Source organism: Halichoeres trimaculatus, unplaced genomic scaffold (assembly GCF_033239565.1).
Source record: "Halichoeres trimaculatus isolate MK-OKI-2021-1 unplaced genomic scaffold, fHalTri1.1 fHalTri1_scaffold_4, whole genome shotgun sequence".
In the NCBI taxonomy this organism is placed as follows: domain Eukaryota; kingdom Metazoa; phylum Chordata; class Actinopteri; order Labriformes; family Labridae; genus Halichoeres; species Halichoeres trimaculatus.
Window position 1 is genome coordinate 20,340,291 of NW_027437182.1, and position 17,677 is coordinate 20,357,967.

Below are 17,677 nucleotides of genomic sequence, written 5' to 3' on the forward strand. Positions count from 1 at the left end.
TGCTAGTAAGAGGCTAAGTAAACGCTGCCTCTTCATATTGCTTCAGTTTAAAACAGCTTTACCATTGTCCTCCAAACAGATTTGGCCCACCTTGAAGAGGGACTGTTTATATGTGGACCACTGCCAGCCCACCCTGGCTCTCCTTCATGGTTTCAGTCCACATGGGAGCCCAGCCAGGACAGGAATTACTCATTGGACTATCTTAAAAGCCAAAAACTGTAATCCATACACCTCAATGAGAAGCCAGATCCTCAGCGATTATTTTAATCACAATTAAAACCTTAAAATGAGTTCTGTAAATACTTATTCATTCAGTCAAAACATAAAAGAAGCTCTGCTTAATCACATTGTTTCATACACTGGATGTTTCTGCTTGTAAAAACTGAAACATGCTGCAGTGATTGATTAACTGTAAAGCAAAAAAAAAGTAAAGTAAAATCAATCATTTTCTCATCAAACTGAACTGACAGGTCAGACACATCTCATCTTATGACTAAGTTACTCTCTGAGAGTAGAAATATCCCTGTCATTATTTGGTATGTACACATTTCTGCTCATAGAATTTTTTTAAAACCTGATTAATTCTTTTGATTCTAATAGAAAATGTTTCCATATCAGACAGGTTTGTACTAATTTTAAACATCGTCGCTGAAACAGTATCACATTATCGTGAGTATTTACACACCGTGAACACATCCTGCATCTGAGTAGTTCCAGGCCAGCACCCAAGCAAAGAATTCATCGGGTTCAGGTTTGATTTGCACCTCTTGACTAACACTGATACCAGGCTGATGACAGAAGATTTTTAGCTCTACAGAGGGCCATAGAAATTTTGTTTATATTGCCAAATGAACTGAAGTTCTTCCAGCTTTTAAACCTTAAATGTTTGATATTTGACCTCAGAGATGGATCAGTCATCAGGAACACATAGCAGTCAATAAAAAGTCACGGGGAAGCATCCCCAACAGGATGTCGATTAGTTCTTAAATCTCATTTCCAGCTCAACTTCAGCTCCTATGAGTCAAGTCATGTTTCCATGTCTGCTTTCTCAGATTTCCCCACACAGTCACGACTATATATATTCACTGCCTGGCCAAAAAAAAAGGCGCCACCAAAAAAAGGTCGCATACAAATATTTCATTGGACTGCCTTCAGCTATAATAACGGCACACATTTGCTGTAGCATTGTTTTGTTTAGCATCTGCAATGTCACAAGATTTATTTCCATCCATTGTTGCATTAACTTTTTACCAAGATCTTTCAATGATGATGGTAGAGTCTGACCGCTGCGCAAAGACTTCTCCAGCACATACCAAAGATTCTCAATGGGGTTAAGGTCTGGACTCTGTGGAGGCCGATCCATGTGTGGAAATGATGTCTCATCCTCCCTGAACCACTCTTTCACAATTTGAGCTGGATGAACCCTGGCATTGTCATCTTGGAAGAAAAACTGCATTGATGGTCACTGGTCACTGATTATATTCAGGTAGTCAGCTGACCTCATTCTTTGAGCACAGACTGTTGCTGAACCTAGACCTGATCATAGCACTGCCCCCACAGGCTTGTACAGTAGGCACTAGGCATGATGGGTGATCACTTTATCTGCCTCTCTTCTTACCCTGATGGCCCATCACTCTGGAACAGGGTCAATCTGGACTCATCAGACCACCTGACCTTCTTCCATTGCTCCAGAGTCCAATCTTTATGCTCCCTAACAAATGGAAGCCTTTGTTTCTGGTTAGCCTCACGGATTAGTGGTTTTCTTAAACCACTTTCCCTTGAGTTCCTTTGGCATTGTGCGTGTAGAAATGCTCTAACTTTCACTATTAAACATGGGGCTTGGGTCAACAAAGAATCAACTCAAGTCACTGGAATAAAGACACAAAGGATCATGTCCAGGTTAGCATAAATTCAGAACACAGAGACCAGAATATGTGATCAAGTTAACGGGTCTCTGAAGGATCAGGACATGACCTGACATAAAGTCAGGTTCTCTTGTCAAGTCAAAACTCAGGAGGTGGTTTGGTTTTGAAACAGCCCACTTACCTGGACATGCCTGAGAAGTCTGCCTCCTCTTCCTCACAGCGTTCATCCAGCTCCTTCAGGGCCTGGGTCACGTCCTCCTCCCACACAGACTCACAGGTGCTGTCTGGGTCCGGATCTGGGTCAGTCTTTGACTCTGACGGCATGGGCAGGGTCAGGGACAGGGGGAGGACTGTTTGGGGGTCCTCCTCAGAGAGGGACCCCGGTGGAGTGTCTATGGCCGGTGGGGGAGGGGGGGCAGGCTCCAGGTCTTCATGAGGGTCCTGGATCTCCTGGAGTTCCTGAGCATCCTGAGGGTCCTGGATCTCCTGGGATTCCTGAGCATCCTGAGGGTCATGTGAGTCTGGGAGGTCACACAGCTCCTGATGGTCAGAGGGCAGAGGGGGGGCGCTGCAAAACCCCGTGTCCTCACTCACGCTGCTGCTCAGCTCGTCGGCTGCTGTCACGCTGACGGCGTCCTGTAAGACAAGCCAGAGGGGGGCGCTCAGGAGCAGCTCAGCAGATTATCACACTTAAAATAAAGCATATCAAAATGATATCTTCTTCTTTTAACTGTTTTGTCCACCATGCTCGTGAGAGCTGTGCTGCTAAAGCATCAATCTGAGAACGTCTTCAGGTTTAATAAAAACGGCCATCCCCTGGCGTTACAATCACATGACAGCTGTAATTATACGAGTGGGACTTCCAGTCAGCACTTCTCTACTGCGTTCACTTCCCCTCATATGGCTCTTTATGTCTCTCTATGTAAGCTAATGTCACTCATGAGAAACTGAAGAAATAGAAAAGAATCAATAAACAGAACCTAATGTTAATCCATCACTGGGATGGCATTAAAAAGCCGGCCTTGGTGCTGTCAGTGAAACAGCAGCAGGAGAAGAGATGGATGAGACGCAGTGTATGCTCTCTGACGCATGTTACGTCAGACTGGACTGATTTATCATCGGCACTCAATAACACATAATTGACAGCTGGCTTTAGTGCTTTAACAAACCACCTCACAGTGGTAATTAACATCAGCACAAAAGCAGCTCCATGTCCGACTCTGATGGAAAAAATATACATCAATCCTGCAGAAACAGGAGCCATATAGATGTAATGGAGGACGGGTACGTTGATGGCTCAGAGGGGAGGCTCTAATTAAGATCACTTGTTTTTCCCTCGTCCTCTGTTTTTTATTTAAAAGTCTAATGCATGGGGAAAACCTGAGTGTGGCAAACAGCCAGTACATCACAGAGACAGCAGCTATATTACAGAAAGCTTTTAGAAGTGGTCGTGGCCATCCTGGAGGGAATGAGTAAGAGTATTGATGGTTTTATCTGGGGCTCATTACACTAAGAGCTGGGCCGTGATGGGGGAGATGTCCTTGGGCTGATCTTGAGAGCGTCAGCTGGAACGAGTTGCTAGAAAGTTACATCACTTCTGCGTGGAGAGCGCAGTCAGAGGGGGAGGGATTTCCTGAGGGCTTTATGACCTGAAAATATGCTGCATGATTATCAGTTTGCTGCTGTATTGTTGTTGTATGCATAATATTTGGAACATAATTTGTTCAAAGGTAAGCTGTGCCCTCACTTCTTAATTGGGTTGCTCATTCAATGCTCTTTTTATTTAAGCAGTTTGAATACACACTAAGAAATACAGGAGCAAAAGCATGACAAAATGTAAAGACTTATTCTCATAGTGAGTCCAAATTAAAGTAATAAACCACATAAATAAAACTAATGAAAGCAGAGGGCTGTGTGGTCACAGCAATGACATCAGTTAAAGTGAGAGTTTTGACCTCTTCTGAGTTTCCTGATTTTTTTCTGACCATAAATCCAATCCTGCTGTGGGAGCACTAGTTTAGGACAGCCATTAAAACGTGAACCCCATGCACAGACACTACAGTCAAATTCACAGTGATCACTGATTCCACTTTAGGCCGTGACTCCTTGCTGCATGTCATTCCCAACCCTTTCTTACTCACATTTCTTCTCTCTCTAGCTGTCCAACGCTCGTCAAAAAATACACCCTGCCATGTTTAAAAGTCAATCACATCAGACGCTGAATTTTTGATGAGGACAACGTATAAAAAGTGGAAACAAAAGGCTGTTGGTATAGGGCAGGGATATGCTATTCTTGTGATTTGGTTCTATTACGATTTCTGGGGTGCTGATTCGATTTGAATTGCAATTCTTCGATATTTACGATTTTTAGTTTGCTTTTTTTAACACCAGACCATGTGAAAACGTTAAATGATGATAATGTCTACAGACTACATCACAAGCCATATTCTCCCACAAAATGCACAGGCAGAGAAAAACATTTCACCTTCTGCTGGAGAAAAGTGGTACCTTTTTTCCAATCCAGTTTATAAACAAAGACTGAAATAAAGAATTTGAATTTGAAAAAAAAAATGGTCACAGAAATGCATCATTATCAGATTAAAACTATTGATAATAGCTTTAAGTTACCTAGTCTTAGTTTTGGCTGAATAGAATGTTATAATCATTATTGGGGGGCTCCAACGGTTACATCTGACCCACCTTGAAAGTCAAATTAATTTTACAGCCCCATATCACAGCATAAGTAATTTAGGGTGACTTATATCCTATTTTTTTTAAGTAATTTAAGGTTTGAAAGCACTGCATGTCTTGTGCCAGTCAAGAACCATCCCCAACCATCACTGAAGGCTGGAAATACCAACAGACATCAATAAACAAGAGCCACGACTTTCAATAAATGCTTTTGGGCTGTCATCATTTAGCTGACTTAAGTAAACACTATCAACTTTGCAAGTTAGCTTAAAAACTGCTAGACATTTCAGTGATATTTGTGAATATTTATACCTGAATGCAGGTCGTATGCTTTGTTTAAAGTATTTCACAGCCACACTCCACAAGTAAAACGCAAACTTTTGAAAACGGCCTCCACAGTAGGATTTTCCTGAACTGCTGCCGACACCGCTGCCATGCAAACGGTAAACCGGTGTTTTCAGTGGAAACGCTGACGTCACACTCCGCCCCTCACGAGCGCATACGACAGGACAACAGTACCGTTGTTACGGTCGTCGCGAACTACCGTGTTGTGCTTGTGCTGCTAAATCTACTGAATCTGCTGACTGTCTTTACACAAAATGTACAAATGTTGCTCCACTTTTGCACTTAGTATTCTCCAATACACCAGATGATCGGCTCAACTCTACTTCGGTGAAGATCTCCCAAAAGCGGCTTCTGGACAAGACAGTTATGGCGCCGACTACAGGCCTGGCATGCCTACTACGGCGTTTTCAGTCCCTCGGCGTTTCCGTGTAACCGCAGATTTTTTTCACTGCGTTTTATTTGCGTTTCAGCGGTTTCAGATGAAATGTCGTGAAAAGGGGCCTAAGGATATGGCTACAGAAAAAAAGCTAATGCTATATTACACTCAAATACATAAATGTAAAAAAGCACAGATGAAAGATAACATCTTGTACCATTGTGTGGTTTGTCAGTAGTAAATGAAGATAAAGTTGTCAGTAAGCTGTGTCTGGTTAAACTGACATATAACCACTGAACCAGAACGTGGAGGGAACCAGTACAAGCATATGGACGTTAACCTGCAAAGAGGACTAAAGGCTGCTGGTGCTAGCTCTTACTTACTCTTCCACCAATACTGCAAACCAGTCCGACACAGACTCTGTGATAGTGTTCAGCTGTATTAAATAAGCTGCACTAAACTTAGACCACTTTCAGTGTTTTCTTACCTTAAGCCAGAATTCAAGTTTCATTCAAGTGACTCAGATAAAAGTCACCTTATCATGACTCAACATAGCTTTTGGAACACTGCAAAATTCTTAACACTCATCTCAATACAAAACAGAACAACAAAGTGTACTTACCATTGTTAGTGTAAGTAATAAAAGTCAGTAGAAGTAGGAGACAGGCTAATGCATGTTAATATGGTATTAAATTAATTAAAGTTGTTGAATTAGCTGACTGATTACATTACTTGAAATGGACGTATACTCACACATGCTTCTGCTGAAGATAAAGCAGCTGGTGTCCATTTCACAAGTGTTTAATGGAGGTTTTAGTTGGAATGGTCAGATGCTGTGTTATTGGAGGTGAGCAGTAACAGCTAACCTGAGGTGAGTATTTGTTTTCATCTCTCCCCAAATCACATAGCAAGCAAGCTTTGACGAACAAGCCCCACCGACCATGAGACGAAGAACACATACGCCATTTAAGAGGAAGAGACTTCAGTACCCACAACCATAGCAGAAGAGTTAAAGCAAGTGCTAGTAGATGGAGTTAAAGGCAGCAAAAGCAGCGCACAGTCTTCCCCGACAGCAGGCAGACCAAATTACAGAACCAGAACTTTGACCCCTAATCTACAACCCCTGAAGGTAACCCTGATCTCTGTCTCAGCGACAGAAAAGCCAAGAAGAACAGCAGAAACAGCGAAAAGTTGAACAGAAAGAAAGAAGGCGAGCTAGAAAGCACCCGAGCACCACAGTTTATTTCTGCTCCCGATTGATCCCACCTCAGGCAGCTGGCTGCTGGTGCTGTCTGAGTGGGCCATCTCCAACATGGGGCTATCCAGGCGGGGGAGGGAGGGTAGAGAGGGCAGGCCGGCTGCCTCCTCGGTCAGGGCACTGCTGGACGACTCCTGAGACTGCTGCAGAGAATCCACATGGTTGGACGCCGTGTCGTCAGTAGCAGAGTCACTGTTCAGCTGAATAGAAATAACACAAGGACGGGTTAGCTTCAGGGTCATAACAAAGCTGAGGCACTGAACAGAACATTGGAAAAATCTGAAACAAAACCTAAAACTTTTAAAAGCTGATAGTTATCTGTCAAATTAAATTTAAAGTAAACAATTCATTTTCCATGCCTTCATTAAACCTTTGTGCAGTAATACACAACTGCAACCAAAAATCAACATGACTCTCCAAAAAGCATTTTTATCCACTTTTTTATCCAGGGAAGCTGATAGCTGGCTGGTGCCTCATCTGATGGCATCAAATTTGTTTTAAAGCATCACTATCATCCTCAGGTCTCCATCAAATAGTTACATTAAGTGTATAGTGATTGAGATAGAAATGTTTCTTTACATCATTTTTTTCTTATTTATGAAAGTTATTTAAAACTTAGATATGTGAAATCGCTGTTTATGCACATGCCTTTAATAATTCAAATTCTGTTAACTTCTACATGAACAGCAGGTACAAAATAGCTACATATGCATGTTGCAGATAAATATTATGATAATCTCATAAAGAATTTAACATTATTGAGCACAAACGGACTATAACATACTTTTATATGCAACTAGAAAGACAGGTTTCCTTAATAAATATTTCAAAGTTTAGCAAAAGGCAGCAGCACAAGCAGCCAGTCACAGGCCACATAGAGATACCATGGGTTATTTTTCTAATGACGTTACTTTTAAGGGTTATTAAAAAGGTATCTCAGAGTTTGTGTTAATAACTCAGAATTAAAATCTTATCAACTCACTTAAATCTGTGTTTCTGCAACTCAAAAAACTCACTTGACACCAAGAAGTAACTTTAAAAAGTTGGGATTTTTTTATTAGAATTGTATGTATCTAATGACTGAGTGTATGTGAGTGTGCTTAGACCATGAGTCAAAAGAAGCACTGGTGAACACCCTTCTTTTTCACAGTATCCTTGAGAAGTCTTTTATTTGTCCAACTGTGAGGCAGAACACACTGGGTTCACCTGAACTTGACTGAGTGTCCCCAGTATTTGCAGGTTTATAGGATTTAAACAACGATTTTGTTGTTGCTTGATATTAAGTAAACATAACAGTAACATTAATCATGTTTCTGTTTCCAGACGAGCATGTTTAGTCATTTTAGTTTGACATTCAACTAATTTAGCAGTTTTTAATTTGTTCCAGGCAAGAAGCCAAGTCATGCCAACACAGATAAAATCTAAAAATATCTCACTCAGTTCTTTGAGAATTCTGTTTAAGCACACACACATAATCCTGCATGCTTGTTTTTCTAGTGTTAAAGTGAGTAAAACTAGATAGCTACAAACACTATAGGAGCAAATATCCAGTAGAGGCAAAAGCTCATTCTCTCACCGTGCACTACCGAGATCAAGAAGAGCAGAAGAGAGAAGAAAACATCCTCATTAGTTTGAGGAAAAGCATTTATGTTAATGGCATTGGCGAAAAGAGATCAGATCTGAGTTGCAAAGCAAAACAAAGCAGAGAGGACTCAGAGACAAGCAGCACAACTGTTAAAGTCTAAAGGAACATGCTGTTATTCTGTCATATTTAACATTATTTTTCAATTGGTTTTCTCCTCTAATATGTTTCATCTTCAGCCAGTGTGGCTCCAACCAATCTTTTGGATCTTTTCGGCCTGTACTTACAAAAGTTTAACAAAGGACAACAGCATTGATCTAGCAGTCAGAAGAAGAGGGGCTGAAGGGGGGAGTCTACCACCAGCGAAGAAGCAAGCACATAGCCCCTGTCCACACCCGCAGCAGGTCCAGCTTAGAACGCACACACACACACGCACACCATGCCAGCGGGCTGTGTGAGGAGCATGGTGGAGCGGTTTGGGGCGGGGGGAACCCTGATTGGAGTAAGACTTACAAGGCCAGAGCGGGTGAGAATCTGGCTAGCGCTCAGTACCTCCTCCTCAGACGATTCGTCCGTGTCCTCGTGGTTGGTGAGGTTGAGACTTGGCGTGCTGCCTGCGTACTGGCACTCCTGCAAAGACGGTGTGTCCCCTTTGTCCATGCTCTCCAGGGAGCGGCGACGCACTCCCCAGTTGAAGTTGTCCATGCTCTCCCCCTGCAGGACAACCAAGACAACAGCAGTGAGACACAATACACCCAGCAGGAGGGAATGTCCTACAAACCAAGAGCCCATTTCACACATGAACTTTGACCCTGAAACCTCCCGAACATTATCTGGATGGTTTGCATGTGAGGATGCAACAGCCAAATATTTCAACCTGACTCCGTGAAGAGTTTTTCCCAAAAGCACTTAAATGTCAGGAAAGAGTTCATATGTGAAAAAGATAAAGGAAACAAACACAACACAGGCAGAAAATGTACATTGACATATACAAAAAGATATATTTGAGAGGGTGGAGTGATTTTTCTTCATTTATTGAGTGGCAAATGATTCAGTATTAAAAAAACTATAAAAGTAAAAGGGGTGCACAACCACAGTAACATCACTTTTAAGACAAAGAGAACTACTACACTTTACTCTGATGACGTAGAGCCATGAGGGTGCTGCAGAGAACAACGTCTCTAAGAAGCTTTATGGCCCACAGACTTACCTGACACTCCTTGTGGCAAGAGAAAAGAAGGAATACGTGTGTTAGTAGATCTAAGACAGTTACTACACAGAGACGTTTTAACTGCAGCAGTCAGGACAATTTAGACAAACAAACATAAACTTTGTTAATCTGGAACAACGACAAGAGCTAATGTGGTCAAACTTACATGCAAACAAGAGTTTATGATAACTGATGAAAATTGTTGTATTCTGAATGAACAAGTAGCTTCTTTATGTGTTTTAATTCAATTTCCATAACTCGTAATTTTCCTCCACAAAGTGTTATCTAAGTTTAAAAATATATAAAGATATGCCCTGATTGATTGATTGATTGATTGATTTCTCACCTCAGCATCCTCCAGCTCCACATCTAAGAAGTCAAAGTCCTTGAAGACACCAAACTGCTGCTCACTGCCTGCATCTTCTCCCTGCACCTCCTCTTCTCGGACCACCTCCTCCACTGTGGGAATGAGACTGGTCTGCTGGTCTGAAGAGTCCAGATCCTCGTTGGATGAAAATACCACCTACATGGAAAACCAGGCAAGAAACCCTCAGTTTTTGTATGGGTAAATACAATCATATGTATCCATAAAGACACTAAAACATGTATCAGAAACATGTAACAGATCCACCAAGATCAACCACAACAGAAAGACAACACGGCAACAACATGCAGGATTTTAACAGTGGGTTTACAGAGACCTTGTCTGAAGCTTTAGAGTAGGAGAGGAGTCTTACAGATGGATTTTTTGGAATGCCAGACTCTGGACCACATAGAGACAGAACATTCATCAGCCTCTCCCTGGTTCTCCTCTGTAACAAAACACAACCAGAGAACTAAAGGGTTAGTCAGTGTCTTTACACTCTGTATATGTGACACAATGTTACTTAAATAGAGTAAGGGTGTTAGAGAACACCGAAAAAAATGCTTCACCATGACTTAAAAGTTTGGCGTGTTTATTTCTTTAGCTGCACTCTGCATCATATGATCTGCAGATGTACAAGATAAAAGTATCACGTGCTCAAGGTAGTAATCTAACCTAGAAGAAAAGAGCAACTTTTTAGTTTACTGCTGCATTAATTAGTCAACTAATCATCATTATAGCCTCAATTTGGCATAACTTTGAATGATCGAGGTAGCAATGGAGCTGCAAATTCCAGATTCTGCAAACTGAGATTTCTGCATCTGTTAGTGGAGTCTGGTAACTAGGAAAAGAGCAATGCAACCATAGTTTAAGTGTCAATGTCTTCATCCTTAGAGGGATAGTTTGGGTTTTTGACATGAACCTGTATGGCATCTTCATCTGTAGTTACAGACATCAGCGCTGACTTACCCCTGTCAGTGTCCTGTGACCCCGAGATCTGGTGGGGTTTTGGTCCAGACGAATGAAGTCCGGCAACATGGCTGGGGTGCATATCACTGCGCCATCCAGCTGGATGCACCGCGCGGCGCAGTGATACACACCAGAAAGTAGTGCCAAGCGATAACAGAGTCTGACTTTTTTCGGGTTTGCAGTTTTGTGATGCAAATTTATCACTCTTTTGAACACAAATTGTTTTGAGAGGACGCTCCATTTTCGTGACCCCAACCATGTTGCTGGACTACTTTCGTCTGGACCAAAACCACACTAGATCTCGGGTCACAGGACCCTGACAGGGGTAAGTCAGCGCTGATGTACGTAACTACAGATGAAGATGCCATACAGGTTCATGTCAAAAAACCCGAACTATCCCTTTAACATAAGGTCATTCTCTGTAAGGATGTTCTTGATGGTGCTCATGGGAAATGTAGCCTTCACCAATTAAAAAAAATGCTAAAGATTTAATTTAAAGAGATCAACAGAATCAACACAAGATGAAAATTCTTCACAGAACTTTTGAGGCAATTTGACCCCAAATGTGGGAAACAAAGGTCTGCTTTGGAGAGATAACATGTTGCTCCAGTTTGCTGTGTTCGATGTAGTGTGTCTGACTGATTGGGTACCTGAGAGAGCTGAGGCCTCTTCCAGCTTACTGGCACAAGACCATTTGAGTTGGAGCCAGATGATGTGGAGGAGGTGCTCCGAGTCACAGCGATTACCTGTGGCTTTCCATTCCTTCCTGCTGGAGTACGCTGATCACCATATTTATGACCAATGATCGGCGTCTGCAAAGTACAACAAAAAAGGTCCGTCAACAGAACATAACAGAAGCCTTTCTGCAACAGCTGGGGCAGGAGGACACAGACCTCTGAGATGTCAAAGTGGAAGTCCAGAGTTTTTCCAGGTAGCTCCTTAGAGGAGTTGTTGAAAATGCGTGTGAAGGCGATTTCTGGAGAGCCACACGACTCTGTGCTATACGAGCGCTGTACGTCGTCTGGGACTACAAGGCTGGCTGAGCGAGACACAACCAGCTTCAAAATGTTTTGGGCCTCCTTCCAGTGAGGGCTCTGTGAAAAACAAGCACAGACACATAATGGTGCCACTGTGAGACAGATACGAGGCTGTGTAGGTGTTTCTAGAGAATTCATGGATGTGAATGGGCATATTTCGCTCAGAAGGCCAAACCTCCCCCTACACATTGTACCACATCATTCAATAAGTGATCTGTGGTCATGACAGGGAACCTTGAAAGGACGCCAAGAAAATATAACTCAAAGAGCACATTCAGGAGCATAATGTATTCACAGACTACAAAAGGATGCACTGGTATTGAGTAGTAGGTACTCAGATTAGCCTGAGGCAGAAACATTAACACAGCTGTGAGATGCAGGTCTGAGTGAGAAGCATTTAGAGCTCTGGGTCAGCCTGGTAAAAGGCTTCTATAAAGAGCTGAAGCTGCTTCAGAAAGACCTCTGATCCTGACCTTATAATGTTTGTGAGGCTTTTTATCCTCTATTGTGGTGTTATTTATGAACCAGATCATCCAAACACTAACATACATCAGGCTGTACATAAAAATGGACTGTGACCAAACAAAAAAAAATGCAATAGTTATTTAAACTTTTTGATCAAAGGAGAACGTCAGCTTTGTTGAGTGTGGTCTGGATATTCTCTGAGAAAGCAGAAAGGCAGGAGGACATTTTATAGACTGATTTAGCAACTCAGGCTTAGACAAAAAAAACATTTGACTGTACAATTCTAGTCACGCTAGGTTCAGTAATATTAGATTTTGCAACACAAGAAAAATCTCTCTTCAATGTCTCTGCAGCTGTTGAATAAATTCTTTTTTGATAGGTTTGGTTTTTTTTTTACAGAAACCACAAGCTGTGCCAGAGCTGCCTTAAAAAAGCTTATCTGTATTTATTTATTTAGTCAACTATAATTTTTTTAAATTCTATTTTATTATCATTATTATTTATTTATTTATTTATCTATTTATTTTTTCTCTCTTTTAATGTAAATGTACGTGTGTATGTTCAGTTGTGTTGTGCGTGTCTTGGTGTATCCATATATGTAAATGCATGTATATATTTATATGTGTGCAGATTTATGTGTGTATGTGGATGTGCCTATATATCACACCGTGAATGTGTGAGCAGATGCATATATCTATATCTTTTAATTATTTTTGTACTTGTATGTAACAAAGGAAAAAACCCCAATAAAGAGAAGTTCAAAAAAAAAAAAAAAAAAAAAAAAAAAAAGCTAATCTGTATCAGCAGTCCATGGGCAGGAAAGTCTAAAAATCAATTTGTATAACATGTTTTTGAATATAAAAAAATAGTATTTAACTTATTTTATTCTATTTTCCCTGAGAGTAGTTGTACTTTTGTTTACCAGCTACCTACTTTCTTCTCTGATCTGTGTTTTTGAGGGTGGCTGTATACAAAGGCTACAAGCCTTACTGGACTGATAGTGGGAGTGATTCCAAGCCCTGACATGATCTGGTGTCCCAGGCAGCAGTATCTCAGTCCATTCAGCCTTTAGTTGGAAGCCAAAGGGTCACAAGTTTTAGTCCCAGTATGAACGGAGTTAGGAAATTGGGCTGTTTGCTGGAGAGGTGATTGTTCTTTTCCTGGCTACTGCCTGATGCCCATGAGAAGCAGCCGCCTCACCCTAACATCTCTTTATTAGTGCAAAAGATCCTGTTTGTACATGTGTGTGTGTCAGCCTGTTTGTGTTACATAATGTAACACAAGAGTGACAAAATTGAATTTGAACTAATAAAGTATATTTTCTCCTTTATCTTCACTTACTTCCTATTTCCTCAGGTTTCCTGTCTTTCTAGTGATGTCTTATCTCATTGAAAGAAAAAGCCACAAACTGTTGGGAAATTTTCTTTCTTTCCAAATTTGTTTAGTCTTGTGTTCTACTCAACCTATCCTCATCAACATGGTAATAGCTCCTACATGTGCGTCTTTTTGGAGTCTTCACGGCTCAGGCTTTGGACATCATGAACAATGCTAGCAGTGACTGATGGCTAAAGGAAAAATCATCCTGCTTTACTGAAGAAAGGTTATTTAAAAAAAATCAAAAGGTGCCACAATGTTGGACGAGAAGATATTAAAAATATTTTGACACTATTGCCGTGTTGTTGAGTGGTAGAGGGATGAAGACTCACCTGAACATATTTCCCAATGATCTTCATGATCTCTAGGTTGAACTGTTTGACAGGAGCTGCTGAGAGGTCAATATGACTCAGCAGGCTGTAGATGATCTGCAGTAAGGACTGCTGCATGCTGGGAAGGCCCTTCTCCAGCAACTGAGAGACAAAAGAAGGAAAGAACATCTATTTAATATTGGTTTTGTATGCAATACTACAACAGGCAACAAGCTTCACTGTGCATACCTCAGCCAGGTAAGTGACCAGGTTCAAGGTGATCTCATTAAAGGCATCGTGGAGGTAGCGACAGACCACGTTGATCCAGTTGGTGCAGTCGCGGGAATAGCTGTGCGTGCTGTAAAGGCTCATCATGTGGGCCAGGTTGGAGAGAGTGGCTGACTTCTCCTCTGCACACACCTTGGCTATCTTATCAGCTGTCTCCTTACAGAAAGGAGTGGGGCTGTCAAAGTGCTGGATGAGATGTGGTAAGAGGCACAGGATGTTCAGAGGGAAACCTGCAGAGAGAACAGTGAAGCAAAAACACTATAATAATAATAATAATAATAATAATGATAACATATAAGTCATCAAGTATTAGACTAAGCACTGAGGAAAAAGGCTGAATATTTGTATATTTCAATCCAAAATAGTCAAAAAAGACTTTGTGCCTGTAATTTTAAATCTGTTTATGAAGAAGAAATTCAAGTACTGGCACTAGCTCTACTTAAGTGTTACTCTGGTATTTTAAAAATGAGCATGTAATTTCATATCCTGGGCTGCAAATGACTGAAAGTTACAAAAAGCTTGGCAATTAGTCACTCTTTAAAACACCAAACAGGCTGTTACTGTCTGTGACACAAGGTGTCAGGTTGTTTTTCTGAGTGCTTAACATTACAAAATAAAAACTGTTTGTTCTGAATGAAGCTGCTTTTTTAGGTTTTCTTTTTAAAGCCAGCAGACTACACTGACATAATCAGTAAGTTACATCTCTCAAAAGATTTGTTTTCTCAACTGTATAAATGCTGTACTACACTCTACATTACACTTTCAAAATATTTGTTAAAAATTAATTGTAGTATAACTAATCTATGCAGAGCTGCAACTCTTATGGTCTTTGAGGTAAAATGAGAAAAAGGAATAAAGCCAGGAACACATTAGACCAGTGGTTCACACGCTTTTTTCCATAAAAAAGGAGGGTAAAACACAGAGCTGTACTATTAGTGTCTATTGGATATAGAACTCACTTTATGAACTTTAACTTATATTTTATTCAAACACTGATTAAATAAATTGTATTAAAGAAATTTTGCTTGGTTGCTACTTTTTGAATATGCATTTTTGAAACTTGGGTACCCCCTGCAGTGCCCTCGCGTACCCCCACGGGTCCACTTGCCCCCATTTGAGAACCACTATATTAGACTGAGATCTTAAGATCTTAACTGATGTAAAACTTGTGGAAGATCTTGGTGCATTTATTAATGGATGGATCCTTTTGTAATGTTTCAAACATTCTGAGTAAAAATCTGAGGCTTTCAGGGAAAAAACAACCAGTTTAGTCAATATGCTGTGAGCAGACTGTGTGTTTGTTCCAAAGGATGGGCTTGCATATTTTTTCTTTTAGGATATTTCAATTAGGGATGGGTACCAAATTAGGTACTTTTATAGGTACCGACAGAATTCTGTCAAAAGTACCGAGTACCGATTCACATAAAATCAAAAGGTACCATTTTTAGGTACCTAAATGCATCCTCGTGACTGTGAGGGAGTGGAAGAGTAGCACAGCATTGCAAGGTTACATATTGAAGACTAGATATGTTAAAATGAAAAAAGTGCTTTATCATCAAACAAATTGGTATTTTTTACCACATACACACAAAAAGTACCGAAAATTGTTCACGTTGAGTACCAGCACCAATTGCCAAGTACCAGGCATCAGTACCATGTCATTTCAAATGTGAAAGGTACCCATCCCTAATTATAATTCCACGTTGTCAACAAGGATAACTCCCAGTCTTGTACACTTACCTGCCACTTGTGAGGGGTCTATCAGCGTGTGTCTGGACACACTGATGAGTTTACTCAGCAGGTGGATGGTGAGCTCCTGAGTAGAAGCTGAGGTGAAGCCCTTCAGGAAGAGCTGCAGCAGGCCGGGGAAGCTGTACCACTTCAGCTTGGCCTGCACCTTCTCCAGACGCTCTCTGCTGTCTGGTCGGTCCAGAGGCAGCTGCCCCAGCAGCTTGTTCAGCAGCCGCAGAGCCAGCAGATACTCAAACTCATAGTCCGACTCCAGCAATGAGGCGGCTATCCAGAACACAGTGGCCATCAGGTTTGAAGGGTCCACAGGCGGGGTGGCATCCCCCCCTGGACCCCCTCCTCCACCTAATGATGATAAGCTCCGTGTGCGTGCCAGGTTTCCATGGCTTCCACCCAGTCTGTCTGCTATGTCTAAGGTGTTACTCCTCCGTCTGTCTCCTTTTCGTTCACCCATCAGGCTGGCCCGGAGAGAGTTGCTGCGAGCGTGGACGTGATGGAATAGACCGCCGCTGTTCAGGTTCAGCTGGCCTGTGCTCTTCCTGTTTGCAGCAAACTTTGGACCCAGCAAATGGTCACGGGTAGGAGCTCTGTGGAGGCAGTGATTAATCATGTTTTAAATCAAATGTGCATAAGGTAGTCAGTTTGTAACCGATGGGAGGACACTGTGAGTTAGTGACTTACTGAGCTAAGGCAGTGAGGAGGTCATAGTTTTTGACTGTGTCTGCCAGCGTGTCGATGCCTGACTCCAGTGTTAGGAGGAGTTCAATGACGAAGCCCTGAAGAGGAAAACATCAAAGATCAGGAAACAGAAAACTCTGAAACCAAAAATGATGCATTTCTTACTCAAATATCTTTTTTTTTTTTTAGTCAAAATCTTTTTATTGAGGTACAAACAGAGTTTACAAAAAGCGCAGTGCTGATCGGTCACTGAAATTATACAATTTTATGAATAAACACAAAGTGCAGTTAGCAGTTACATCGACATACAGAAAGGTGAAAAATGTGTATAAAAAGAAGAGAGAAAAAGGGAGAGAGAGGGAAAAGAAAAGAGTTTTATCAACTGCACACAGTAAATAAGTGAGGCATGGACCTACAACAACGGGCCATATTACCATTTTGCTTTTTAGGTAAATTAAAACAAACAAGTTAACAAAACTAACAAAAAAAAACAAAAAAACATCGTAGAACAAATAACCATCATAAAGCAATCCCTACTTACTCAAATATCTTAACCTGTACTTAACTTAAGGATTACATTTCTCTGAGTATGTTTGGCCATTTCATCCAGTCCCATTTTAAACAACAGTAAAGGGATTAAAGGGAAAAACAAAAAGGCCACATGACCCTTGCTGACCTGAGCTTCCTCTCCGGGGTCTCCTACAGTTTCCACCAGCCTGGAGAGGATGTCAGACAGTAAAGCTGGAGTCAGAGGTTGTTTCAGGGCTCTGAAGATCTGGAACGAGCGGCCAGCGTAGTGACGAGAAGAGCACGACAGAGCTGTTTGTAGGGCTACGTCACTTAGTAAGGACTCAAGCTGGAAACCTGCAGGGACCCCGAGACAAGACACACTGGTAAATATAACATAAATTGAATAAATAATTGAAATTAAGCGGCTTAAAAGCATTCAGACCTGATGGAGACTGCTTGAAGACGGTCACTACATGTCTAACAAACACACTCAGCTGGTCAGCACTCTTTATGTTGGGGTTCTTGGGTGAAACGTCCTCGTAATTCCAGAGAGGGCCTCGTTTTCTACGAGGCAGAAGATCACTACAAGTTAGGACTTGGGACTT

General features: G+C 41.4%; 1 protein-coding gene across 7 annotated transcripts in view; it reads right to left on the minus strand.

Annotated features, from left to right (window-relative positions):
- Window positions 1-17,677, minus strand: part of fryl (furry homolog, like) — a 101,056-nt gene that overhangs the window by 13,349 nt on the left and 70,030 nt on the right. For 4 of the 7 annotated variants that reach the window (XM_074668275.1, XM_074668272.1, XM_074668269.1 and 1 more), the window contains 13 exons: window positions 17,515-17,636; window positions 17,239-17,426; window positions 16,566-16,660; window positions 15,876-16,471; window positions 14,097-14,365; window positions 13,869-14,009; window positions 11,554-11,754; window positions 11,311-11,472; window positions 10,029-10,139; window positions 9,674-9,850; window positions 8,631-8,831; window positions 6,544-6,735; window positions 2,047-2,501 (listed from right to left, as the gene is read on the minus strand). In XM_074668275.1, coding sequence (XP_074524376.1) covers window positions 2,047-2,501; window positions 6,544-6,735; window positions 8,631-8,831; window positions 9,674-9,850; window positions 10,029-10,139; window positions 11,311-11,472; window positions 11,554-11,754; window positions 13,869-14,009; window positions 14,097-14,365; window positions 15,876-16,471; window positions 16,566-16,660; window positions 17,239-17,426; window positions 17,515-17,636 — 2,910 coding nt within the window. The remainder of the gene's footprint in view (window positions 1-2,046; window positions 2,502-6,543; window positions 6,736-8,630; window positions 8,832-9,673; window positions 9,851-10,028; window positions 10,140-11,310; window positions 11,473-11,553; window positions 11,755-13,868; window positions 14,010-14,096; window positions 14,366-15,875; window positions 16,472-16,565; window positions 16,661-17,238; window positions 17,427-17,514; window positions 17,637-17,677) is intronic. The other 3 variants (XM_074668273.1, XM_074668270.1, XM_074668271.1) reach the window with 2 other exon arrangements.